The sequence below is a fragment of the Trachinotus anak genome, unplaced genomic scaffold, assembly GCF_046630095.1.
Source record: "Trachinotus anak isolate AG129_WGS33_773 ecotype Australia unplaced genomic scaffold, CSIRO_AGI_Tana_v1 ptg000011l, whole genome shotgun sequence".
NCBI classification, from domain to species: domain Eukaryota; kingdom Metazoa; phylum Chordata; class Actinopteri; order Carangiformes; family Carangidae; genus Trachinotus; species Trachinotus anak.
In genome coordinates, this window is record NW_027273862.1 from 22,547,417 (window position 1) to 22,574,748 (window position 27,332).

At 39.8% G+C, this 27,332-nt stretch overlaps 3 protein-coding genes across 4 annotated transcripts in view; 1 reads left to right on the forward strand and 2 right to left on the reverse strand.

Annotated features, from left to right (window-relative positions):
- The first annotated feature begins 328 nt into the window (after positions 1 to 328).
- Positions 329 to 8,630, forward strand: LOC139627857 (fibronectin type III and SPRY domain-containing protein 2). Its single transcript, XM_071489012.1, has 13 exons — positions 329 to 461; positions 699 to 985; positions 1,257 to 1,352; positions 1,519 to 1,752; positions 2,422 to 2,444; positions 2,921 to 3,042; positions 4,125 to 4,289; positions 4,410 to 4,544; positions 4,736 to 4,889; positions 5,610 to 5,743; positions 6,509 to 6,641; positions 6,737 to 6,913; positions 7,948 to 8,630. The coding sequence occupies exons 2-13, from the start codon at positions 710 to 712 to the stop codon at positions 8,195 to 8,197; spliced, it is 1,899 nt and encodes a 632-aa protein (XP_071345113.1). The 5' UTR covers positions 329 to 461; positions 699 to 709; the 3' UTR covers positions 8,198 to 8,630.
- Positions 8,402 to 17,139, reverse strand: LOC139627858 (KH homology domain-containing protein 4-like). Its single transcript, XM_071489014.1, has 14 exons — positions 16,977 to 17,139; positions 15,821 to 16,082; positions 15,600 to 15,716; positions 15,374 to 15,447; positions 14,929 to 14,981; positions 14,570 to 14,775; positions 13,151 to 13,359; positions 12,849 to 12,909; positions 12,509 to 12,566; positions 12,053 to 12,288; positions 11,723 to 11,827; positions 11,028 to 11,113; positions 10,825 to 10,943; positions 8,402 to 10,368 (listed from the first exon to the last, which is right to left on the reverse strand). The coding sequence occupies exons 1-14, from the start codon at positions 17,003 to 17,005 to the stop codon at positions 10,238 to 10,240; spliced, it is 1,746 nt and encodes a 581-aa protein (XP_071345115.1). The 5' UTR covers positions 17,006 to 17,139; the 3' UTR covers positions 8,402 to 10,237.
- Positions 17,140 to 21,656: 4,517 nt separating this feature from the next.
- The window catches only part of pde8a (phosphodiesterase 8A), a 42,179-nt gene continuing 36,503 nt past the window's right edge, over positions 21,657 to 27,332 (reverse strand). For both annotated transcript variants that reach the window (XM_071489020.1, XM_071489021.1), the window contains exons 18-22: positions 25,688 to 25,905; positions 24,494 to 24,626; positions 23,340 to 23,504; positions 23,081 to 23,210; positions 21,657 to 22,423 (exon numbers count right to left, since the gene is read on the reverse strand). In XM_071489020.1, the coding sequence (XP_071345121.1) occupies positions 22,317 to 22,423; positions 23,081 to 23,210; positions 23,340 to 23,504; positions 24,494 to 24,626; positions 25,688 to 25,905 (753 nt within the window). In that variant the 3' untranslated portion in view covers positions 21,657 to 22,316. The remainder of the gene's footprint in view (positions 22,424 to 23,080; positions 23,211 to 23,339; positions 23,505 to 24,493; positions 24,627 to 25,687; positions 25,906 to 27,332) is intronic.

Below are 27,332 nucleotides of genomic sequence, written 5' to 3' on the forward strand. Positions count from 1 at the left end.
CTCCAGTTTTGATTACTGAGGCACTGAATGAGCAGCCGAGTTCACTATTCAAATCATGTCTGTTCAAAGGAGTTTGAATGATCAAGATGGGAGTTTACGAGGAGCCATGAAAGCACCATAAAGGCATTGTGTTCAACTTTAACCTTTGAGTCACATGTTCGGGGATTTCCAGCTTTCAGTATCATAGAAATTAATAAATGGCACTAATTATCAAGTTTTTTATGGTGTTGACAAAAGTCAGCCCTCTATCGAGTCTGACCAATCAAAATCCACGTTTTATTCAGTAAATAGTGACTTTCCTGCATGAATGTTTGACATGCCTTTGACATTTGAGCTAAGTCCCATCTATTTTTGTCACAGCTTCTGGGTGAGGGTTGGACTGCTTACTGAGTTGGCTTGTCGGACAGCACTGTTGGCCTGACATGTTTTTTTAAAACAGACAGGATTACTGAATTATCCAGGTAAATTTGACCATCAATAATTTAATTAGAAGCTTGTTCTGCACAGGCAAGTTGCTTGGTTCATGTATGAAGAGTGTAGTTTGTAGTTCATTCTGCTCAGGCATTATTTGATTCAGAGTTTTTTAGAATATTCCAGATGGTTGATTTTATTTAGTTAAGAGTAAAAGGGTTGACTTAAATGGATCCTGTATAAGAAACCTAAATTATAAATGAGTTGTAAACCTCTGTCCTCCCCAGTGACTTGCCTCATGGACCTGTACGAGATCAGGGGAGGCAGGCTGGATGTGATTGCAGAAGAAGCTGAGCACCAGGACTTAAGCAGAGAGTCAAGCACCATGGAGCCCTACAATGTGGCTTCAGCCAGAGGAGGAAGGGCAACCCGAGACGTTTCCACCTTCCAGAGGTTCTCTGTCGGCACCAATGAGTCCCTTCGCTTTGAACCCTGTGAGGGTAGCTCTCCTTCTCCCACTGGGGCAGAAGATGGACATGATGATGATAATGTGTTTAGGGAGAGAGAAACTGAGGTGGGGACATTAACATAGCTTTGATTGATGTATGAATGAAATGATGTTTTCTGATTTTATTTGACCTCTGTTAAACCAAAATGGGTTCATGTGAGGATTAGTGAAAAAAAAACATTATAAACACTCAACCACTGTGGACTAACATCTAAAATTTAATAATTTTCTAATATTTTTGGTAACATGAGCAGAAAGACCTGACAGCACCTGGTCAAAAATAGTTTGCTACTGGTTTGGATTAAAAAGAGAAGTTGTGACTTTGAGTTGTTTTCAGAGTGAGATTGTCACGACCAGGAATCGGTTGCAAGGGAAGGTTGCTGAGATGGAGAACTTTGCAGGTCATCTGGAGGAAATCTTTCTCACTGTGGAGGTAAACATCATAAGTCTTTCAGTTTAGTTTTTTTGTTATTTTCTGTCTCAAAGACAGAAATAAAGTTAAAGATGTCAGTTTTTTTTTCCTATCTAATTTTGTTTAACGTATAACAAGTGTCTAAATCTCTAACTGTGTAACTATGATTATTTAAATGTGTGTACAGGAGAATTTTGGCCGTCGGGAGCAGCACCTGGAGCAGCACTACAACGATGTGCTACAGACACTGTCTCAGCGATATGACGAGAGGGCAGCTGCACTGGAGGACGAGAAGAAGAGCAAGCTGGAAGCCCTGTACAGACAGCTACTGGCTTGTGGTCAGGCACTGGACGCCTCCAAAGAGCTCATTGAGACAGCTCAGGAGATCTACCGCAGCCGGGACAAAAGGCTTTTCCTGAAGGTGTCCTAGCTTGTGTGTGTGTGTGTGTGTGTGTGTGTGTGTTCAGCCAGTCATAAAATGTGCAGATTACAGTTACACTGCATACATGATGATAAATGGCCTAAGTAGAGGACTTTTATGCCCCCACACCTTCGACAGCATATGTTTTCTGTCTGTACGTCCCATTCTCGATCTCAGTAACCCCTGAAGGGAATTTCATCAAATGTGGCATAAACATTCATTTGGACTCAACTTTGAACTGATTAGATTTTGGTGATCAAAGGTCAAAGGTCACTGTGACCACAGAGAACACATTTTTGGCCCTAACTCACAAATTCATGCTCTAATTATAGCACAATTTAACACGGATGTCTAATAGGATAGACTTAGGAAGTGATGACATTTTATATCCAAATGGTCAAAGGTCAATTTCACTGTTACATCATAATGTTCTGCAAAAACACTTCTGGCCATTATTCAATGCTGTAACTCAGGAAGGGGAGATTGTGACCATATTTCCTGCAACTTGGCTGGTTGGCAGAGACATACAACCACAAGGCGGTAATTCTAGTACTTATCATAGTCCTCATGTAGAACAAAGCATGACTCGTGGATATGAGAATATTGATTAGAATTTCTACATTTATTTACTTTATTGTTCAGTTGCTTTCTCTGACCTTTTGTTGACAGACAGTTATGCCCACCATTAAAAGGTGATTATGATGCTGCTCAGTGAGTATGCCACATGGTGTGACACTGCATTGTGATTTCAAAAGAGTAATCATTAATGGCACAGGGCTAATATTGTGTTATTGTTTCCATGCTTTTTCGCCTGTAGTTTAAGACTAATGTTATGTAAGTAGACCCATTTTGAGCATGAAAGTAAATTATTGGCTTTGCAAAAACTAATTTGACATTAAAACCTTTATTCAAAGTCCACTTACTGGCTTTTTGCAGAGTATTGAGATAGCTCAGTTACAATATTGTGGGGATAGTTAGTCTTGATGACAACTGAGCAAATTCCAACCACAAAATGTGATTGAAAGTTCAAGGAAAGGCTAGTAAGTGGATCTTAAGTTTTCAAATGGAATGATCTGAACTGATCCAGATGAATGGCATGACACAACCACAACCTTATGTTCTTATCTCTTCTTCCTTCTTTACCGTATTTTTTTTTGTTCTCCACTAGAATCGAGGAGTTTGCCAAAGAGGAGACTGACCTCACATTGTCTACACAGCTCGAGTTTAACACACCACTTGCTGACCTGTCAGATGTGAAAACCATGATGGATTCCATCAATGTTGTTCCAGGTCTGATTTCCAAAGAGATCAAAGTTAATTTTCTTGTTAATATCTGCACAGTTGCCTTTGACACATTGTGCTCATGGACACCTTAGACTGTCTATAATTACAACATAGAGGAGAACGTGGTGTGATGGTTGCCCAGAAACCATTGACTAATTATTAACTAGCTCTGCGTATTTATACAGAGGATGACGGGCAGTGTGTCATTTATCAAGTGGGGTTCTCAGTGAGAGAACAGGCACACAGCACTGTCGCCACCCAGTTAATGATTTCAAAGGCTGTTCAATACTGAGAGATCATGTGGAAGAGAATAGCAGTATTTATTGAGGATGTGAACAGGGAAAAGACTATGGTGATTAGACCCCGTCAATCTGAGACATGGTCACTAAGCGCAGGCCCGCAGGAAGATGGGAGATAGGTCAGGATCAGTCGAGACACTGGCGGTGGTGAAGTAAAGCCAGCAGGCCGATGATAGAGACTCTCAGTCGAATGCATCCTGGAGGTAACTGTGGGGATGAGGAGGTGGGTTGCACAATTGTAGATTTGAAAGACAAAATTACTGGAATACGCTGATATTTAAAGAACAGCATCTAAAGACCTGACCTGAGGAAGACGGACAGAAAGATTATTGGACAAATGAGGTGAAATCAGAATTGTGTAGGGACTTGCATAGCGTGGGAAAGTGGAAGTCATGCTGAAGATGAGAGCAAGAAGAAATAGCAGAAATGCAACTGTAGAGGAATAATGAAGAAAAAAAACGTCCCTGTTGAGCTAACATCAAAGCTGAGTGTATTATACACTTCAAAATTTGAATCATATCTCTTTGGTCGACTGCCCTGTTTGTGTATGTGCTTAGGAAGGAACAAGCATCCAGGACATTGTGAGTGAAAGGGATAAGAATCATAACAAATAAAAGGCAAGCAGGTGTCAGTGTTGAGCTTCCACTAGAACAAGTTGTCATAATTTATGGCTTTTTATGCAAAACTACTCCTGTACTGTTACCTCAGAGTTTTTTTAAAAATCAGACTTGATTTAAAAAAAAAAAAAAAAAAAACTGTTAACAATGCTTTTTTCCAATATATAAACAGCTCCATCTGCCCCAGTAATCAACCCCCAGATGCCCAACTCTGCCACCCAGACGTCTCTGCGTGTGTGCTGGAGCTTGTTCTCCGATGACACGGTGGAGTACTATGAGCTTTACTACAGACCAGTGCTGGAGGACATGCCAGCAGACAGTACCTGTACACCACATGGTATAACTGCATGATAACACCATCTACTGTTGAAATGCAATCTGTTGATGTGGGGAGTCTCTTGTTTCTCCCTGTCTCTTGTTTCTGTGATGTGTTTTGAAATCTGTGCCTGCTTTCCAGTAAGCAAGGTGAAAGTGAAGGAGACCCACTGCACTGTGGCAGAGCTGCTGCCTAATGCTCAGTATGAGCTCTGGGTGACGGCCACCAACACCACAGGCATCAGCCCAGCGAGTGAGAAGGCCTTATACATGACGGGTAATAAAAGTCACCCTCCTTAAACTACACGAAGACTCATTAAATTTGACTGCTGAAATAATTGTTCTGTTGTCTGGATGTCCCCTAAAAAAAAAAACACTTTCAGATGTATTTTTTCTCTATTTTGTAAATACTCCAGCCTCACATGATTGATGTTAGAGAGAATAAAGTCTTAAATCCTCACTCCCTAGTGCCGTCGCCTCCGGTGATCAAGCAGAGGGAATGTACAAGCTGTCCAGAGGCTGCTCTGATCCGCTGGGAGTCAGGAAACACCAACCCCGTAGACTCTTACACCGTGGAGCTGAGCGAGATGGGTTCTGATGGCACAGAGCGCGGCGTTACTGAGTGAGAACTGTGTTAACATACGCCTACAGATGACAGATTTGACACAGAAACAAGCTCAAGATTTAATTGTGCTTTCCTTTAAGTCTTGCATGTTTTTTTTTAAGTGTTCGCACACAAAGATAAAGTTAGAATAACTTCATTAAAACAGGAATGCTCCGGTGCATATGCAGGGTTTCAAAGATGCAGTACCCCACGATTTCAGTCTTCACTGGCCTCTCCTTTAATAAGGCTTTGGCTTCAATACATTCATAAACAAAAGCCTGTGCAAGTGCTTGCCTGGGATTTTTGAGGTCCCATGGATATAGAGCTGCTGAATCAAGACACACTCTGTCCTAGAAAATCTATTCTTAGCTTCAGCTCCTGCAGCACTGTTAGCCTCAGCTAGAAGACTGTCCTCACATTTGGGGTCATTTTTCATTTTTCATGAGGACACTTCAAAGAACAAACCATTTATTTGAATAATCTGTGTATTTCTGCATATAGAAATCTAAACGTTTGTATTTGAAATAGACCTATGGTTCAAATACTATACACCCCCACACTCAATTTATCCCCTTAGTATTTCAGAAGTTGTGAGACAAGATGTTATTTAATGGATTCCCTCTCTGGTAGAGGCTTGTATATAAAAGCCAATTCATAAACTTCTCATCATTATATATTTAATACATTGAAAAAGGAAGTGATATCAGCCTTCTGTCACACTCCCCCCCCCCCCCCCAGGTCTATAGTAGCCGTGCCAACCTGTCAGTGTCTAATCCAGCTGCAGACTGGACGGCGTTACCTCATCTCTGTGAGAGCAGTCAACATTGGCGGGCCCAGCGACAGGAGTGATGTTATCACTGTCTCCACAACAGGTGAGATATGGATAAGCCTGTTCTTTGGTCAGTGGTGGAAGAAGGATTCATATCACCCATACAATCTATAAATAGATCCCATTAAAAGTCCTGCATTCAAACTTTTACTGTAAGTAGAAATACAAAATTAAACTAAATGTAGTTGAAATCATCCAAAAACACATCTGTCAGTGTTATTTTATTGGATCAGATATTTATGACCCTGTAATATAAAACAATGTGGTGTGGAACCATCATCACAGGATAAATATCTATAAGTAATGAGCAGTTCAACTGAAGAGTGTTTCATTTGAATATGTTCGGCTCCTGAAGAGGTGGAACTATGAATAATTTCACGAGAAAAAACAAACACCATTATGTGCTGCAGATTTTCTTTTACATAATTTCTCTCTCCCATAACTATCTGACAACCCTTTAGACTCACCTTGTGACCCCTTGTGTGGATCCCAATCCCCAGGTTGGGAACCACTAGATTAACAAGCAGAGGTCACAGTGGATCTAATTTTAGCTGTGTCATAACTTGTAGGTAGTTTAGTCTGTGACAATGCATCATATTTCATGTAGTATATTTCTTTTTATCTGAAAAGAAACAAAGCTGTTAAATAATCATAGTGGAGTGGAATAATACAGTAGACATATACTGAAAATACACAAGTAATAGTACCTCAAAATTATAACAAAAGTACAGTACTTCAGTAAATGTACTTATTTACTTGCGTTTGGCACATTCATATGGTGACTAACAATGTTTGTTCTCCTGTACAGGTACATTCTTCTATCTCCTGGAGGACACTGCCCATCCTTGTCTGTCCATCTCTGAAGACAGCTTCACTATGTTTTATGGAGATGAGGAGCTGCCTATTAGTGCTATGGCCTTTGATGACAACACCTTTACCAGGTAAAATACAAAATGGCTTAAGATAATGGGAATGTTCAAGATTTCCCTTTATGTATGTAAATATGAAAATTGTGTGTGTGTGTGTGTGTGCGCAGATGTGTAGCTGTCCTGGGAGATCTGATTCCAGTGCGAGGCAGGCATTACTGGGAAGTTGAGGTGGATTATGGGACGGAGTTTAGGATTGGAGTTGCTTATAAGGACACTGAGAGGAGCTCATACCTCGGAGCCAATAACACCTCCTGGTGTATGAGACACATTCTCACTCCATCCAGGTAACAGTCTCTGTTCAAACAGCACCACTGTGGATATTATTAACCCTAAGATATAGTGTATATTTGTCAATTAGTGACTTTTTAGCAAACAAAAGGATGAAATATTTGTTCCACAAAGCCCATTTAACTTATAAATTCTTATTTCGAGTATTTTGTCATCTTCAAAAAAGTCAGAGCAAATAGATGTGTCAATACTTACCCACATATTGGGTTTTCAATAAGGTCAGAAGAAAAGAAAAAATATTTTAACTAAAAACAAAGATTCTGCAATCATATAATATTTATACAGACAGCAGTGGGGTCTGTGGGACCCCAAAGAATGAGGAGGTAAAAGTTTAAACAACACAAAGGTTAAAGTAGCTTTGGTTTGCTGCTCAGTCGCTGTTACATACTTACATTGTACATACTTGTTATTCCCGTTTGTTGTGCAAGCTGTGGGGGACAAACTGGCTTTGATTTGTACAGCACTTCACAGACCAAGTGGATGCAGATTTTTCAGACAAGCTAAGATCAGAATTAGCGTGCTGATCCTCTCAGGGACTACCATTGCAGTTCATTGAAACTGGGCCAACACTGTATTTATAGCCACAAGAAATTTTCCTTTCCTAAGCACAAAAAAAAAAAAAAATAGTGCATCCGCTCTATGCAAAACTAAGCCCACTGAAGGTAGAAAAGCCCAGAGTTGAATATCTGTTACTTTATACGCGTTGCTATGGCAACTCTTCTTGGAACAAAGCAGGACATTTGAATTGTCACATTTAGCAGATCATTCAGAGCGACCATATCACACAAGCCCTAGATGTGGTTTCCATTGTGGGCATCTTCTTGGTGATTCTGCCTACACACAATTCAACAATCACATTTCTCATTTTCTTTAATCCGCAGCCATTTCAAATCCAACTGTTGGCTCATAATTTAGCATCTGCTTCACTGCTGGCTGACAGAGTGGGAAAATTGTTCAGACAGGATGAGATAAAGCTTTTTATTAGGAACTTCTTTGCTATTCATTAAGTTGTTCTCTTTTTTGCCTTTAGGCATAAATATGAGTTTCTACACAATGGCTGGAGTCCTGACTTGAGGATTACAGTGAACCCAGTGCGGATAGGAGTGGCACTGGACTACGAGAGAGGGACTCTGTCCTTCTTTAATGTGGATCTGGAACAACACCTACACACCTTCCACTGTCACTTCCGCAATTATGTCCACCCCTGCTTTGGCCTGGACAACCCTGGAGCTCTTACTGTACACAATGGTATAGAGGCTCCTGAGTACACATTATTCTGATACTAGCAATCATGTCAAGTATTACAATGAAAAGCCTGATTGGAAGTGACATAGCTTTGGTAAAAATAGATAATTAAAAAACAAAGTTCTGAGTGACATCCCCATTAAAGAAACCCCTTCCACTGTGAACACTCAAATTCATAAAATAAACATCTGATGATCTTCCTCAACAGTATAAAATGTGTGTGATCCAAAAACAATAGGGAGTTTTCAGTTGTTTTTATTGTAGTATTCCATGGGAACAGGCATACACCATTTTCCAAGATAAGAAAAAGCTTCACTGAATTTTACAATATGTACTTATACCATCAGCAACTGCAGCAGACCATGTGTTGAAATTCAAAAATGAAAATTAGGGGCTTGTTTCTGTTTAACAAAAGATGCTTTGAAAAATGAAATAAAGGGTTTCATGAGAAAACAAAAAAAACAAAAATCAATTTGTTGTTATTATACAATTGTATTCACATCTTAAAAGGAGAAATCCACCCTGAACACACCACACTGTTAAAAGTAGCTACCGATGATGTGCTTCGTTTTCTGGATCTAATTTGTTTGGCAAGTGCACATTTTAGAGTCAGTAAAAAAGAAAAGCTTCTACCAAGACAACAATAACACAAGGGAGAAAAGATTTGTGTTCTCTAAAACCATATCCCCAAAATATGCTAATGACATTTAGCCACAAGATGCGTTGCATTTTAAGTCATGTGGCTACAAACATATATACAATGCCAATGAACTAATCTGCCAGCTATCTATATTTACATGTGCTATGTAGGTGGGCACACATTTAACCATGTCCACCTTTGACTTAAAACCAACAAGTTCACACCCATTGTTAGAGGGATTACAGAAAGGCATTCTGGGAGATGCATGAAAAACTAACTGAAACAGACATACACAAACCAAAACCAACACTATGACAAAAAAATAAAAGCCATTCTTCCTTGAGAGTCCAGGAAAGCACCAAACAGCAGAGACTGGTGATAATTCTAAGACCCTACATACCAGTGTTTTTTTAACATCTTCAGCCTGCTTACTACTAATCATCTGTGCATCACATTACTGATAGGAAGAGTAAACAGACTATCATCGATCAAAGACACACAGATTTTTCTTTTCTTTTGGCAATCACCAATCAATGACCACAGATGACTCTGCTCCTTAATTTAAAGTTCCCTTTTCCATCTGCCAATCCTGATGAGCGTGCAGACAATCTGACAAAAACCCTGTATCTCACATGCTTGCTGCTGCTTGATTCTAGCACCGGTGTGTGAGGTACACGTGACTGGCTCTTTTATCCACTCAGATACCTTCTGCGGTCTCACATCTCTAGATGAAGCCTGAAATTCACTTGTGAATGTGCATTTGATTTGCCATTAAATTTGTCTGAACATATGCAGGCCCACTGTAGAACTATACCAAGACAGCGAGAACTCTCTGTTCAGGAAAACCAAGCAGATAAACTGTGCAAAATGAACTAAATTACAGGTAATGACAGAGGCTATGCTTTGAGATCAGCTGTACTGATGTAAAAAAAAAAAAAAAAGAGCCCCCTACCTCCAGCCATAGGTGACTGGACCATCTATCAGCAATCGCTGGTAAAGATAATGAAATATGAACACAAAGATGATTGCCCAACCCTGATTACTGCTATATAAAGACTGTCAACCTGACAAAGCTTAGTCACCTGCCTTAAAAGTCATAAAATTCAAGTCAGAACACAAAGTGGCAGCAGAAAATTCAAAGTGCCATACAGAGATGAATGGAAACCATGTCTGCTTGGATAGAAGCAAAAATGTCAAACAAATATATTAAACATTGTGCTTCTAAAATGGTCAGCAATAACGTAGTTGTTGTTTGCAGTAAATGGGGTAAAACATGGCAAAACACTGATATACTCCTACAACAGCTTATGGTAACACAAGGGTGGATTTTTCCTTTTATGGGGTTTGAGTTTGAGAAATGCGCTGATATACTGAATGTAGACTTTGGGTCTGCGAGTATCCTGGACAGTGGGAATGGGGCGGGGCGGGGCAGGGGTTATGAGTTATCTGTCTTACTGCTGCGTGTCCTCTCCTCCTCTTCGTCAGAGGAATCTCCTCCATAGGGCACAAGCCCTGATGCATCTTCATCCACTTTAGACTTCTTCTCACACACATCCTCTTGAACACCTGTAAGGGCACAATAAAAATGGAGAGACAGAAAAGTAGCAAGGAGGCGGGAGACATAAGAGAGAGACGGGAGGCAGAGAGAGAGGGGGGAGAGACAAAGCGAGAGAACAAAACAAAAAGGAAACCCATTGAGGAGCCCCATGTTAGCGGTGGTTTTTGAGTTCGTTTGATCCACAGCCAGGGGAGGGAAGATATCAAATGAAACGGCAGCACAGCACACATCCATAACAGGCAGGTCCGGGGACACATGTTGAGAGAGAAAACAAGGGAAAGACAAAAAACATATACAAGAAGACCATGTTAGTGGGTTCTACCAGCAGAGAGATTCACACAGGTCTCCACTCCTCCCCCATTCCTCCACGGGGGGAGATGCCATTTCATGCAACAGACAAATCCACAGAAGAAATGTCTGAGTACTCAGGCTCTCGGTATATAAGGAAATAAAGAAATGCATACCCATTGAAGCGGTGCTGCTGGGCAGACTGGTCAGATCATCTGTCACTGTGTCTCTCGGCCTTTTGCGTGTAACAGGGGAAGGAGCCACAAAGGGAGGTGGCGGTGGAGGCATCAAAATCCTGAAGCGAGAAAAGCGTCAGTATCTACACCACACAAGATTCTTGAAGAATAACATACAAAGGAAATGAGATCTATTAACAGACCTTTCTATGGCTTTTTCCTCTCCGACACTGGAGGCAGGAAGTGCAGACTCCTGATGAGCGGGACCCTCTGGAGAGCAGCTGGCTGGCTAAAACCAAAAAGTGAAAAAAAAAAATCTTAGGACAATTCAAAAACTTTAACATAGAAAGAAAAGGTGTAACCACAGGAGAAACATCTTTAGCATGTGAAAACCTTTCCAGCGCTGGTAGTTTGTAAACTTTATTTTCAAACTATTCATCTTCATGCTATTTTAAACTGCAAATTATTTGAAGCGGTCAAAAGTCACATTTTTAAAAAATGAAAAAATTCAAGAAAAAAAGTACCATCTGCTATTGAAAGACAAAAATAGAGAGATAGTTTTACTGTGGCTAGACAGCAGCATATTCAGTGGTTCATTTGTACTCTATTTTTGTTTGAACTTTCTGTTACCAAAAACATATTCTTTGCTGTGCTCAATACAAAAAGCCCATGTTCAAACAGCAGTCAACAGTGTTCTCTTGCATGTGTGGGGACAATAAAATATAAGAATAAACTAGTTTGAACCTACTGTTATTGCTTTAAAAAATGTTTTTTTTAAATCCCAGCCACTTTATTGCATGGATGCATGCGGGTCAATCATCAAGTAAAAGACATGTTCATTTTAAAATGGCCAGAATTAACTTCCAGGGACATGTGCAGATGTTACTCTTCAGCTAACCTGCTCTTCCTTGACTGCCTCGTGGAAATGACGTTTGGGACTTCCTGAGTCAGTGGGGGGGCTCAAAGATCCTTCAGACTCCGCTGTCTCACTGCTGCCAGGATCCTTAAGTAGATCAAAACCAACATATATACACTGATGCTGCAGCAGGAGTTAACTACTCAAATGCCTCAACCGGTTTAATGAGTCCTAACATTGTATGGTTTATTACATAAACAATTACGTCAAAACCTTTTAACAATAAGTTTTATGAAGCTTGTCAAGTGTGTGTGCAGATTAAAACTAGTGCTTCCATCAGTGCGTGTGGCAGCTTTAATCTTTGATAATTACCTGGACGAGATAGGGATGCGGTTTCCTAGGACACACCGGATACTGAACCATTGCCTGAGAAGATGGAGGGTTTGTCGACATGTTAGAATGACTTGGGGGACCATTTGCATTACTCCAATAACCACGGTCTCCTGGATACGCTGAATAGCCGCCAGCATACCCATTTGCTGGGTAGTTATACCAGGACCCCTGGCTAGAGTAATTGCTATTAGGTGGAAATCCATGTGCTGCGTATGCTGAAATGAAAGTATAGAATGTGGAGTTAATAGGATATATCACATGGATCAATAACAGGGTGTTCTGACAAATTTGACCTATTATTTCAACCTATTGTTCAGACACTAGAGATGTCCAGGGATTAATTACCACAAGAAGATTGCAGTCAGCTAGTACCTGATATTTGGTCACTCTGTTGGAATTTGCCTCTTTAGTTACAAAGTGTAAAAGAATACTCACGTTGTGTTGAGCCAGTGGCCGTGTACATTGACACCATTCGGGCATGTTCAGCTCTCACCTGGAAAATGAGAGGAAACAAAAACTATGTAAAGAGCTGATTTAAAATCTTAAAAAGCTGTGGTGCTGTATTTTCAACAACTGTAATGTGGGTAGGTGCAGAGCACTCAAAACCTATCTCTGGAGATCAGGTGGTTCACACTACCACTTTCAGTTTTGGAGGTGGGTATCAGTGAAAACTATATGCTTTAATAGTTTCACCTTCTTATACCTCCCATTAGTCTTTGATTAAATTCAGACCAACTCCACAACTTTATTTATGGTAATGATATCATGAACTCACAGTTTCCAGCAGACTCTCGGTGAGTTTCTTTGCTGACTCCAATCCAGCTGCGTTTGGGTGGCTGTAACACAAAGAGTTAAATAACATGAAATACACCTTGCTGTCCAGTTTGACTCAAACTTGAATCTTTGAGGGAGATCTTTTTCATTATCACTATTATTTAACTGTCTATATTTACAGTCAGTCATCTTAAGCCTTTAGGTTTGAAGTGCTACCAGCAAAACCACACAAGAAAGTTGATAGAGAATCCTAATAGGGAACTTAATAAATTTGCAAAAGGTGAGCCTTTAGAATGAACATACCTGATGTAAACATAAAGAGGCTCAAAAGACTCTCGCTTTGATGCTTGTTCAATGTAGCCAGAACCTTTTCCCCTGAGGAAGACTCGAGCCCCTGTCTCTGTCTGGATGTGACTCAGGTACGAACCTCCTGGACCCTCGACCTTTTCATTCACGTTAAATGAAGGCAAAGCCTGGTCCACACCAACAAAAATCTTTGTGTGCACAAAGCTCTGAGGATGAGAAGAAAATGTGATTTACTTACATATCCTGCACATTTAGGTTGTTTGTTGACATCTAAACGTTGACTGGAGGTAGAATAGCTTTGTAAGCAGATGCAGTAATCCATGGATTTTCCCTGTAGACCAAGGATGTTCTCTCTGCTACTTCATTTGGGAGGTGGGTATCAGTGACGGCAACATAGTCTTCACTTGCCTCACTTTCTTTACCTCCATTTGCAAAGTCCTGACTCTGACACAATTAAAGGCTAGTACAGCAGATATTCATCAAAAGAGACATAGGATTAACGTTAACATACTTTGAATGTTGAACAATCATTTCAACTAGCAATTTCAGTGTTATACTTTCTTCATCCACAAGTACAAGGGTCCATGTGATGTACATTTCGTCATCGGAGGGTGTACACAAGAGTGTGTGGACGTCCATTTACTAGGGTTGTATCGATGGACGATGACTTTGGTTTGGCTCGTTTCCTTATAAATGTATTAGTAATTATTGCTTTTATTTGTAGTACCCCAACATAACCAAACTTATAAGGTATAGAATGTATTTGTCATCCTATTGCCATCACTCAGGATATCCCATGATAGGACGATCTAACTATGGCTAAGATGGTGCAACGCTGCCATGTACCCTCCAATTTGTTGTGTGCGACACAACTACAAGGCACTACAAGAGCAGTTGGTGCCAAACCTACAAGGGCACCAACTGCACGTGCGTTCCTACAGGTGGACTCCAAGCACACCAAAGGGAAATATAATAAGAACAACTATGTGTACGTGATGTCTGCAGCTGTCTTTGTGCAGATCCAAAAGGAGTACAATCAAGGCTTTACATTTACACATACCTAGGTTTCCTCTTTGTCGACCTGTATTGGCTAAAAATATGTCAATGTTTTTCCTTGTCAAGTTTGTGCTCGCAGTGATGTTTAAATAGACTTTGATGCATTATCTTTCATCCTGTAGTGCCATCCCAACACCGCTATGTCCTCTTACATAAATCCTTGCTCTAGCTGCAATATTTAACACTATTTAATTATAAAATAAACATCAGAGTATAGCTAGATTGATAAAATAGAAAAATTGAATGCTTGGCTATTCTCAATGGCCAATGTGAAAGGAAGTGCAAAACTGCCAGAAAACCCTTCACAGGTTTCACCATAGAAAACGCTTGAACTCCAATATAGACATTGTGTCTGCCTACCCCTGAATGAGGAGCTGCAGGCCGATGTCCCTGGCCTGATACTGAGTTGGAGTTGGGCATCCGTGGCACAGGAGAGGGAACAACCGGCCGGGGGGGCTGAGGGTAGAGTGTGAGCGGAGGCATTACAGGCACCTGTTGCCCTCCTGATGCTGCTGAGGCCCTCAGCACATCCTCAGAGATGATCTCCTTTATCCTCACCACAGCCTCTGATGATCGGAAAAGTCCACATGGACGTCAGCTATATTCAATCGCTCACCAAAGAACAGGCTCTGCGATGCTTATGCCATTTCTGAATTACAAATGATGACAATGCCACACTATACATAATGAGCAGATTTTAAAAAAAGGGTGCTACTTACTATTGACCTGCTCTTGGGTCTTTCCCTGAACATGCAAATACAAAGGTCTTTGTCTAAAAGAAAGCAAATCAGAAATGTCATGGACACCAGAGAACATCAACATCCCTCATCCCAACATTTTTTTCTTTTTATCCATTACCACTTAAACACCCAAAAGTTAATTTTATAAAGTGACTGATTAGAATAGATTTCTTATTTGATGAATATTGCACTGCTGAAAAATTTTCTAGGCACGCTATTAGCAAGTAAGCAATAAGACAGTTATTATTGCAAAGATTTATAGAACAGTGATTCTTGTATCGCTTGTGACAACTAGTCAAAACAATAAGATCTTGTCTTTTTTACAGAAACAAATACCATGTACCTAGTCTACCATGCAGTAACGTAAAAATTTAATACATGGAGTACTACTTTTGCAGGAAAAAGATGATGTCCTCATACATACCCTCCTTTTCCTTTTTCCGATTCAGTCATGTAGTGACCTTTTGTTGAGACAACTGCTCCACTAAACTGTCGTATCTGTAAAACGTAACAGGAAACTTGATTAAGAACCAACAGGGATTTTTAGAGAATGTTTATTTAAAAATGTAAAAAGACATGCGTTTCTCATTTTCCCCATTGTTTCACTAATGTGATGAGTCACAACACTGCCATTGTCAATTTCCACTTACCTCCTCCTGTGTTTTGCCTTTAGTGAGAAGGTCCCTGCAATTTAGAGGTACATCGTTTATGTCAACCTCTGTGACCACCATCTCTTCTGTGGTTGGCACAGGCACACTTGGGGGGGTCTAAAGGACATGGAAGGACAAGGAAAACTAAGTCTTCTAATGATTGCACAAGAAAGACATATTACACAGTTATTTGCTAGTTGTTGTTTTTTTTAATTGTGCACCTTTGCAAGTAATGGAGGAGGAGTCAATAGCTTTCCTTTTGCCATTAACATGGCATTTATTTTAGCTGCCATGGCTGCAGCCATTTCAACTCCTGATTTTTCTTCTGTTTGTGGTGGCTGGGAAACTGTGCTGTCTGAACCAGCAGTGCTGACCACTCCTGATAAAGAGACAGGGTGGGCTCCACTTTCATTGCTCCTCTGCTGCCTAACATCTACACTCTGTTTAGGCTGGGCTGGCTGATCCCATCGGCTGGTTAGGCACCTGAGAATAAATCAAAAAACAAAATATTAAATGACCACACATTTGTTAGACAATTTTAACAACAGAAAAAAAGCTCAATCAAAGAACAAAGTCATAGGGAAACCGACTAGCCATTAATCATGATGATGACTTGTTGAATCTGAGCTAAGTGAAACGTCTTCATGATTAAAATGGTAAATTTCTCCGGTTAAAACATTGTGTTCCATCATCACACAACTGTGTAGCCAAAACCGTGATGTGGAAACAAACTAGGGGCCCCACATTTATTCAGCTGTCCTTGTATGGTTCGCTTAGACATACAAAACACACACACAGGGAAACACTTGATGGGACGTGTTCAATACGTGGAACATTAGTGATGTTACCGTTTGTACTGTTATTAGACACTGCAGGTTAACTGTGGTGATTTAACTCTTTGACTCGTCGATTAACTCTTTGTCATTTAGTTAGAGTTAACCATGCTTATCTTTTTGTCCCAAATCAACATACGTTGCAGTTAACGTTGGTTAACTGTTTATTATCAGCTAAGCCAAAGTTAGCCAGCCTTAACCGAAAGTAAAGCTAAGGCGGAGGTAGCTAACTTAACAAGTTTCGATACTGTTTTTGGACGTACGAATTACCCATATATACATTCAAGGCTTCAGTGAGTCTATTTTGACAAAACACACTCTGATTGGCCAACTTGTATTGACTTAAGAGGGCACAAATCATACCCCTCAAGCTAACATTTATTAGCAGGCCACGACCATGTATGCTAGCTAGTGGTAAAGCTTCAGATCAACGGATTCGACTAACACCGCGGCTAGCGTTAGCTTAGCTTAGCTTAGATGGCCCGTGTAACGTTACTCATGTTACCAGATTAATTTTCAACTTACTAACTTAGAGGGAACTTACGGTGTTTGTCCAGTCATTCCCGAAGACATAGCACCACTCCACCAAATCTGCGGTAAAAGTAAAAGAGTTTCTAATGTAGTTGACGATGGACGACAGTAGCCATCAGTCTGCTCTCTCTGGTGCCGGCGATTTCTTCTGACGACTTGTCGCAAAGTCTGACCCGCCGGAAGCTGCGCTGTTTTCTTGTTATGTAACACTAGCTTGTATTTAACTTAATATTATACTTGTAGATTATTAAAAAAAAATAGAGGCCACCTAGTTTGGAAAACACATAGGCCTTAGTTAGACTAACTCAGGATTCTCAGCCAGTTGATTTAAAATATATGATTAATAGTAGAAAAATCTGAGAGTTAAGGCCCCCAATGCCATGAGTTCATGACCTTGGCTGGATTTAATCTGCTTGGGGAGGCATGGGGCAATGAATAGCAGCTGGGCACTCATTAAATGTATGGTCAGGGCCGTGTTTGGTTTTTCAGAATTAGATTGTAAGACAATCAAAAGTGTTTATAGTTGTTTGTCATAGAGGGGATGGAGCTGTATATCATGTAAAATGTGAGTAACAGTAAAATTCATTGAGCTCTATGAAAAGAATCACAAACAGCTGAAAAAATGAACAACTGAAAAAAGAGTCCACGCAACGATTGTGAAGTGGGTACAAAGACATCAGCTAATTGATTTAAAGTGTGTGATAAGCATAGAAAGGTCCAAAAAGTTAAGGGCCCCATTTACATGAATTGCATGACCTTGGTTCACTTGCTGAAGATGAGCTGCTTGGCCCTAAAATACAGTCACAGTTTTCACCACACTAATATCCACTCAATGCAGTCCCCAGCCAGCTCTAGTAGACTTGTAATTCCACTCTTTGGTGTGATTTGGTTTATTGACATCATTCTAGTTAAAAACAACATGTTAGATTTTGTCATATATAGTGAAACAAAGTCCTGGATTTTTCTTCTTCTGTTCCTGTCTTTTTCTCAGTCCACTAACCTTTATCTGACGTAACGAAATATTAGAAAATAGGAGCTAAATGTGGCTAAAAGTACTATGTGCTGTATTTAGAAATAGAAAAATATATATATTATTCTAACATTTTTCATCATCATGTGTTTAGTGCAACCTTAGACAACCAAATTAAAAACTGTACCATCTCTGCTTAACATTTATTCACTACCTACATCAGAGCCATTACATCGTACATCCTTTTTCTCATGGCTGAGTGTGAGTAATTTCATTAAATGTGAAGCCAGTGTGACAGTACCTTAAGGCAGAGTTAAGACATATTTAGTACTGCAAAAAAAAAGGGGGGGGGGGGGGGGGGGAAGGCCCTCCCACAGCCCTCTCTTTTATTTCTTGATTTTCTGGATTGGCAAATAATGTTGAACAGTGTAAAATACGCAACAATACAACACCATCTGTCTTTAAGGGAGGAGTTCGTGGTGGATAGAAGGGTCAACAAAGTGATTAAAGAGCAGGGACCATTGTTCATTTTCCATTTCCTTCTAAAAGCCAGCATTGTCTTCTTTTTAACCATGACTACAATCATTTCCTAATTTTAACAAAGTAATTTTTTTTTAAGTCCCACCACCATAGTAGCTACATGGTATGTGGGGCATTATGTTGTCATGCTGCCGTCTGTGACTCTGTAGACACCATGTACTCCATGGACTTTTTTCATATGGAGTACATGATCTGATTAGATTTTGTAGTGTCCTGCTGCATTAAGTTAGATATTGATGAGGGAACACCAATCTCCCAGAAATTGGTACAGCTCCTCAACAATTTAAGATAAGTTCAAACTGGTACAAGATATGCAGTATGCAAGGGCAAACTTTTCTAACTTTTCTTGCAAACATGAACTCAAGTACCATAAATAGAAACTTCATTCTTACACCACAGGTGGCCTACATGGAGTAGATAATTTGATTAGATTGTGGTGTGCCTTGCTGCATACATACATTTACTAAAATTATGTTAGCATTCCAAAGTTACATTGTCTCCCTTTAACCACATGTGGCAGATCAAACTGGCAGATCTGCCAATGTGAATCAGCAGTGTGGGGGAGTAGTGAATTACATGTAAATAAACTAGCGGTTCAACCGCATTTTGCAGAAGCCTGTTGGTGGTTCAGCTGCATTCATATATACATAGTGATTTTGGGCCATAAAAGGAAAGGAATGATTTTTTTTTTTACCATTGCTTATCTACTCTAATTGAACCCCCTTTGAACAGCCCTACCCCCTTTTTCTTTCATCCTGACCGCTGCGAAGGCATACCAAGGCAATGCATTCGTCAAGCAGCACCCACCACACACTTGACCTTTCTGCAGTGCATGTGCAAAAGCCAAAGGAGTTGCTCAATGGTCACAAAGCTCCAACGTCATCATGGATAAACCTCCTGAATCTCAGCCTGAATCACCATGGCCATACTTAAACAGTTATTGTTTACAAAACCAAAGCTAGCATTCCTTGCACTTTCCCATGAATAGTTGGGTATTTTAGATTTTAGATTTGAGTTTTTGATCTGTGAACAAGTATTTTTCAGTTAAGTGGCATTTTTTCCTGGCATGTGGCTTTTTTGTATTACAATGTCAATGTGATCATTTTTACAAAGAAGTTTGAGCTACTTTTTCTAAGTGGTTTTAGTTAACCAAACTAGATTTTTCCCCACGGTAGCCTTGCTGTAGTTGAACTTCTTTCATTGTAAAGTAACTGGTGCCTTGCAAAGCTATGCTTTAAAAGTAGCTTCCCCAACACTTTGAATCATTAATGTAACTGTCATTTGTAATGGTTTCTCTGTTTAATATCTTTGAATATTTTTAAATGATAACCAAGGAGAGTAAGGTTCTTCCTACCACAGTCTGGTATTCTACCACTCATTGTTGAAATTGGACAGTATCCCAGTTTGGAAGAAGAAAAGCAGATTTGGTCCATGACAATGAGTTTCATTTTGTTTTCTAATGTCCTTTTAACAGTAGGTACAATAGATGTCCAAGGCAGGGTCTCAGCGAGCCAAACATGCAGTTTGAGATGCATCTCTTGCCTCCAATCAAAAAACTGAAGCTAGGTCATTCCTCATCTCTCTAAAATTAAGATCTTTCAAAGTAAAACGAGAAACCTAGAGATGTAGTTAAGCAGCTAGTGGCTGGCTCAGGCTCAGTGCAAAAATTCAATATATTCATTAGACACATTGTAGGCTAATAAAGAATAAGTCAAAAGGATGACATATAAGGACAGACAATGAATTATTGCAGGAAATAGACTGCAAACTCATAATTGACATTATTTTATTTTTCATTGAATAGTTTCTAATTTTTTTCCGTGCCTTCAGACCAAGATGTGAATCAGAAGGAACAAACAAATCCCCTGATTGAGTGTACAATTCTGTCATAAGAGAGAAACAAAGATAACCATGGTCAATACATCTTATTAACCATCATTTGCTTAGCTGTTATGGCATTTATATACTGTTTAAAGAGGAAATATTCTTAATAAGCAACAATCTTTAACATATATTAGTATCCTAATCTGAAACCAACCTTGAACAAAAAGCTGTTCCCTGGGTCTGTGCATAAGGATGTTGGACAAGTGGCCAAAATAGAATGATGTTTGATCAAAAATCAATGCAAGCTGGCCTCTAGGAGACTGCTTAAAGACAGTGATAGACAACTCTGCGATCCACATCCTTCTTAACCATCTAGTTCTCTGTATACATGCTGTGTGTCACCATCCAATTCACAGGTATTCAGATAGCTAGAATGGCTGATCTCATTTGCTGCAAATCCAGTGTAAAATTCATTGTCTATAAAAATATTGAGATTTACTTGAACATAACCTTCTGACTATGTTATAATAAAAACTCCAGATGTCCGTTGCAGTTGCACAGTGGGATGTACTGTATAAATATTGTATAAAATAAGGCAGTCTTTTCAGTAGGATAAACCAGATACAAAAATTTCTGGGAGAAAAAATTTTCAAGTCCAAAATGTTTTCACATATTTCTGCTGTTGTCAAATGTCAAGCGGTTTACAGCATTAAACCAAGAGTAAGGGATTGTTGCAACAATGAATACACCCACACACCCGCACCTACAGCCCAAACACACCCACCCACTCACACATACACACACATACACACACTTACACACACACACACATACACATACACACACACACACATACACACACATACACACACATACACACACGCAAACTCCTGATGATCAACAATAACAGCTTATTCTCCAATGCAACATCCCATCCCTAGACAAATCACTGAGACGTAGACATTTCTAATATTGTTTACAGTGCAATACAAAAGTGTTCATTCAAACTGGTACTGTACTTTTGATAAGAAAATAAAAATGTTTAATATGGTAATGCTTCATATGAATAATAATCGTAAATTTTTGAGAGTTATAGTAGTATTTGTCTTCATCAGCTTTGGCTTTTCTCTCTCTTTTTTAAATTCATTTTGTTCTTATTTATTTATCAACTAATTCATGTATGAATTTTAATATAGAAAATATGGAACATCTAAGAAAAATCAACATACCAAATCATCTGTAATTAGTTACCTATGATCATGATGTTGAGGTTTTTGTCTCTCAGCAGTGGCCTAAAATCAAGATCCACTCCCTGACCCAAAAAGAAAGCAACCCCCACCCCCCACCCCACCACCCCCATCATGTCTGTTATGACAGCTATGTGTCAACTTGGATGTGTTCATGAAAATATTGCCCCAAAAAAAAAAAAAAAAAAAAATAGCAGTGGAGTGTTTTTCATGGTGTGGCCTCCAGGGGCAGAAGGAGCAGTCCTGCCTTGCTGTGAGCACAGGGATGGAGGTCAAAGGTGATTATATGGCCTGACGAGGATTGGACACCTTCATATCCAGACCACACGTCCATCCACTCCTCCAGTGTTGCTCGCTCCTTCAGTAAACAAGCAGTTTTTACTCAACTTCACAGGCAAACGGGAGAGCCCACGTAGTAATTAGGGGACGGATGCTTTGCCAGGAGGCCTGTAAGGACTCCTCTCTCAGTTATGTCACTTGACCAGCTACACTGCGAATGCCTGAGAGGCACAAGAAGTTCATAAGGATGCCATTTGTGTCCGTGTCTGTTTGTCACAGTTCTCATGACAGGGCTGTAAAGCCAACAATGTTACTGCTGCAACTGCCCGGTGGTTTCTGTATCGACGTGTGGACGCTTGGCGTGCTACAGAAGCAGGAGAGTGAAGGCGAGGAGGCCCTTTGGCTGGCTGGGCTGGCAGGGAGAGAGATGCCCCAGCAGGAGAGAGGACGGCTGCCCTGGACCACAGAGTCCTGGGGCTGAACACGGCAGCGCCTACTCTGGAGGCGGTCGCAGGCTGTGCAGCTTCCTCTCATCCAGGCCTTTCCAGTACTTGAAGTTGTTGTCCAAGTGCTGCATAAGATTGGGGAGGTCTGCAAAAGCTGAAGAGAAGATAAAAGAAGTTGAAGCTCAATATCAGATTTGACAGTTTGTTTTTTAATAACAGTGTTTTTTCAAATCAACACCACTATCTTATTTAATCTTTTTGTGTCCATAAGTCACTGGACTCATTTTTATGTAGGGTAAGATGAGGTCAGGCATTGCTGTGGCACTAAACACTTACACTCACTGTGACTTAATGAATAATACTGATAGTGGAATAATTAATTTTATAATGACATCAACAAAGAAACTGTATCTAATGTGACTCTGTCAAGTCTCAGCCAATACCCGATCGGCTTTGTAAGGTCAGTGTCTGTAGCGAATCAGTGTTTCCCCAAGACTTAGTACACATGTAGGTTTCAAAGTATGTTTTTAAAGATGACAATACTTTAACTCGGTTGTTTATTTGACGTGCGTACTAAACAATATAAAGGAAGTTTCTCATTCCTTTTAAGATTTCTAAACAGACATTTTACATGCCACTGATTGAAGAACTAATCGTCCATTGTGTGTGTTCTTTGTGTGCTTGAATTGTGTTTGTTTATGCTACTGTTGTACGCAGGTCTCTCTAACAAATTCTTGATCTTAATAAGAATCCCTCTTGAAAAATTAATAGATGATGTATGGCTGTGTATGTATCTCTAGTGCAGTCTTACCATCCCATGCATCAAACATGTCCGTAATGAAGTAGTCTATGAAGGAAATCTGGGACTTTGGGATGCTACATGTGTTTCTGTCAAACACAGGCATAACCACTGGGAGACCTTGTCTCTTCTCCTCGTCCGTCTGTACCAGAGATGAAGGCACAAGAGATCATCACGCACAATGAATACATAAATTACCAAAAAAAAACACAGTGCAGCTACTGTATCCCTCTCCCCAATCCATCAACACCATATTATTTTGTCTCATTACCTGTGCAAAATACTCCTCCGAGATGCGTCCAGCCCATTCTATACAAAGCTCCTGTGGCCTGCATGGATTGGAGATGTCTGCACACTTAATCAGCATCCGCTTGACGAGGATGCGGTTCTCGGGGGATGTCAGAATGCCTTTGACAGATTCCTCATCATTGTTTCCCTAAAAAAAAAAAAAAAAAAAATGTAGCAGACCATTAGCAGAAAGAAAACTAAAGTTCTACTTATTAGTGGCAATAGACAGCTCCTTATCACATCAGCTGAACAACTTTAAAAATAACCGACTGCGTCCGTGCATAAACCAAACTGGGAAGATAAAGTATGGCACTCACGGTGTATAAAGCTTTCACTTTTTTTTTTATGGAGGAGAGTCTGTATTCAGTGCACTCGCATGTAAAAGAGTGCAGCATGCGTCACGCAGTCACATGATTTGCAGGCTACTGCATGTTTCAAGATTGAATTATGTTAAGCAGAAGTACAGAGGGTCTATTTTTCTGTGCCAAGATGAGTGAGGTCTCTGTTTTATTCTAAACCTTCAAGTCTTAAAATTAACTCTGCAATTAAATGACAGCATATATGTGACGCAAAGACCTTTTATTCAAAGCATTTAGAACGTTTTTATTAGACTTAACCTGCTACAATTTATACCAACAGTTAAATGCCCCATGTGTCTAAATTGACTGACTTTGAAAGTAATTGTATTCAGTACAAGAATTTAGGGAAAAATCGGTAGTCAGATCATTTGTTCAGATCATTCCTGCCTTAAAAAGGCAAGAGAGCTTTTAAATGTCTGTGTTGAGCATTCCACACAGAGATGAGAAAGATGTTACCAAGTTGTAAAATTCTCTCCCCACAAAGATTTTTGTGCCCAGGCAACAGCAGGCCACTGAACGGTATCATCATCTCTCAAACCCTTCAACAATTGTTTTTTGAATACTGTTGGACTTGGTACGATTCTTGACAGCGTGTGACAGAATGAGATTACAATAGTTGTGTTTATATAAAGTCTGAATGCTCCTGTGTGTCCTTCCTGCTCTAACAGGACACTGATCTATTTAGAAAAATGCTAAAATTAGAAATACTATTTCTACACAGGTATGAAATATGACAACATTTAAGAGCATTTCAGCATGATTTCGTTTTTAATCTCACCCCATTCTCCTCCAAAGCAGCCAGTGGCTTGTTGATGCTGTTGACAAATTTGTTGACGTGTTCAAAGTGTTTAGTCATCTCAGTGGCAAGCACCATATCAATGATGGCCTGTCTTAGTGTTCGATATTCATTCCTAGAGAGAGAGAGAGAGAGAGAGAGAGAGAGAGAGAGAGAGAGAGAGAGAGAGAGAGAGAGAGAGAGAGAGAGAGAGAGAGAGAGAGAATCAGATGGGAGAGGGAGGTAGGTCAAGTGCAGGAGAGAGGAGAAAGAGAAAGAGTAGAGAGTGAGATGCCAGTGTGGTAAATAGCACAGAAACCCGTGTGAACAGTTCTCCTCTTCTGACTGCAATGACAGTGGCGATGAATGGACGCTTTGTTCACCTTCCCCCTCTGAGGGGACCAGCACATGTGAGCTATTCTGCTTTGGGACTCAAATCACATTACTACCCTGCCGCTGTCAACACACACACACACACACACACACACACACACACACACACAGTATTGTTTTCAGTAGCACATATATACAGACTTAGCTTATCCCTTGTGCTACTTCAAGGTGATGCAACTTCTGTGTCACAAACTTTCAACACATAAAATATGAATTTGTCAATCATACATGTGGATACATACAAATATTCTGTGTATCAAAGAATATTTGTTTGCTTCTTTAATAAAACAGAGTTAGCAAAAACTTTCATACATCTGGGTTCCTAGTGCAATTTAGAGCTGCAATTATTAGTCCATTGATCAGTTAGTTGAAAATTAAACCCCAACTATTTTTTTTACAATCAAATAATTGTTGTAGGAATTTTTATGCCAAACATTTGCTGGTTGCAGCTTCTCAAATGTAATAAATCTTTTCCGTATCATCTGCAATAGTAAATTGAATATTTTGGGGTTTTGGACTGCAAAACAAGACATCTGGGGAGGTCATCTTGTGCTCTATAAAATTATAACAGGCATTTTCACTGTTTTTATTAATTCATAATAGAAATATTTATTAGTTGCATCCTTTGCACAGCCATTAAAATAATACATAATCACAAAATTCAATAAATTCATTTCACAGTTTGACTATATTTTGTGTTTGCTGATGTGTGATCTTCAGTGATCTATGAACAGTCATGGCAGACGGCAGATAATGCCAACTTTCATTTTTTTTGAGGGGTGGCCTATTCACTGAGTCTCCTACCTTTCAATGTTCTTGAAGATGTTGCACTTATCGTCTCTTGTGGTGATCTGGAAGGCCAGTGCTGCGTGGTGACTCTCTAGCACAGCTGTGTCATTGTAGAGGATGGCCAGCTCGCTTCCTGCGTTGCACAGGAAGCTGTTGGTGCGGCCTGGGTGGTCCACATCGTGCACAGTAGCAGCGATCAGGGCGGCCACCTCGTCAATGGGATCCAAACTTTGCTGTCGGTGCAAATCACATGAAAAACAGTGGAAATATGAAACTGGGCAGATTGTTGGGCATTAAATAAAAAAGTTTGGTATATTACAACCTCAGCTTTATTGTTATCAGGGCTTTAGTTTGGCAGTTCTGAATGATAAACTGGGCCAAAAGCTGGCAGAGTATAATTTTCTACTCCATTGTCTACACATGTCACATCCCACTATCAACTCAACTGTGATGTGTGTGGAGTTTAGTCTGATCTAAGAAGTGGCTCTACGTACATTGTGAAACAGGATAATACAACATAACAACCTTAATTTAGCTGCATCTACAAGAGACACTAAACTTTCCCCAAATACAAAACACATTCAACTAGCTGAAAGTAAAATGTGGACATTTCTAATGTCACCCAATATACTTTATGTTAGTATTATACAGCTACAATAAAGCAACAGATCAAGCAAACACAAAAACTTTCATTTTGCTGAATTTGTAAATCTTTTTTTGTACATCTCATTTTAAAGATATTCTTGAAACTATAGTTTGAAACAACCGACTTTAATATTGGCAGTTGATAGAAAAAGAGCACACAGAGCTTTTTCATCACATGTATCACAGGCGTGTAAAAAAACTGAAGTATAAAGTAAAGAAAAATCAGAGGATACAGATCATCAAAATAATCCCTAATTTTCAAATGAATTTGCAATTATCTCCTGCCTGTAGAATTCCTGGGATTCATTAATCTTGGGTGATGTAACTTCACAGTTCACAGGCTAAGCCAATGAAAGATCCCTCCGCTGAGATCAGAAATAGACAGTTTGGTAATCAGCTTAGCCAGTGCCTGCCCTCAACCACTTGCTGAGCCACTGACACACTTGGGCAAAACCACAACTCTCAAGGATAATGTAGGCTCAGACGGGACAGCTGACAGTCGGGAGCCGCACTTGTAGTAGAAAATCTCAACTTCTATATACTGTAGATTAGTAAACAAAAGGACGGTCGCCTCTAAAACATGCTAATGCTTAAAGTCAGTCAATGTACTGACTTTCAGGAACACACTGGATTATACAGCCATGCAGTTTCACTTCTACCTGTGCACTTTCTCATTACAGTGGTTAACAGTGCTGTGTGGGCAGTAGCTTCCAAAGTCTATGCAAGGATAAAACTTTTCTGTTTTATCCTTGTACAGAGTTTGTGAAGGAGAGAGCATGTGTTCAGCATATGGACCAAACTCAGAGAAAAAAAAAAAAAAGAAAAAAAAAAATCACTGATCAATGGGCTTGGCAGCACTATAAAAACAACCAAGCATCTCCTGCCACTTTATTCATATGCAATGGGCTTCAAAAGTCTGAGACCACTTTTCCATTCACTTGAATTGGAAAGTGGTCTCAGACTTTTGAACCCCACTGTATTTCATTATGCACACACACATAACAGAAAGGTGACT

What these genes read in the sequence shown, in the direction of transcription:
- LOC139627857 (XM_071489012.1), top strand. Translation starts at nt 710, where the DNA reads ATGGACCTGTACGAGATCAGGGGAGGCAGGCTGGATGTGATTGCAGAA. An exon ending in ACAGAGCGCGGCGTTACTGA is followed by an intron (nt 4,890 to 5,609) that starts GTGAGAACTGTG and finishes CCCCCCCCCCAG; the next exon opens with GTCTATAGTAGCCGTGCCAA. An exon ending in TATCACTGTCTCCACAACAG is followed by an intron (nt 5,744 to 6,508) that starts GTGAGATATGGA and finishes TCTCCTGTACAG; the next exon opens with GTACATTCTTCTATCTCCTG.
- LOC139627858 (XM_071489014.1), bottom strand. Translation starts at nt 17,005, where the DNA reads ATGTCTTCGGGAATGACTGGACAAACACC. An exon ending in TCGGAAAAAGGAAAAGGAGG is followed by an intron (nt 14,982 to 15,373) that starts GTATGTATGAGG and finishes GCTTTCTTTTAG; the next exon opens with ACAAAGACCTTTGTATTTGC. An exon ending in CGCATCCCTATCTCGTCCAG is followed by an intron (nt 11,828 to 12,052) that starts GTAATTATCAAA and finishes GATCTACTTAAG; the next exon opens with GATCCTGGCAGCAGTGAGAC.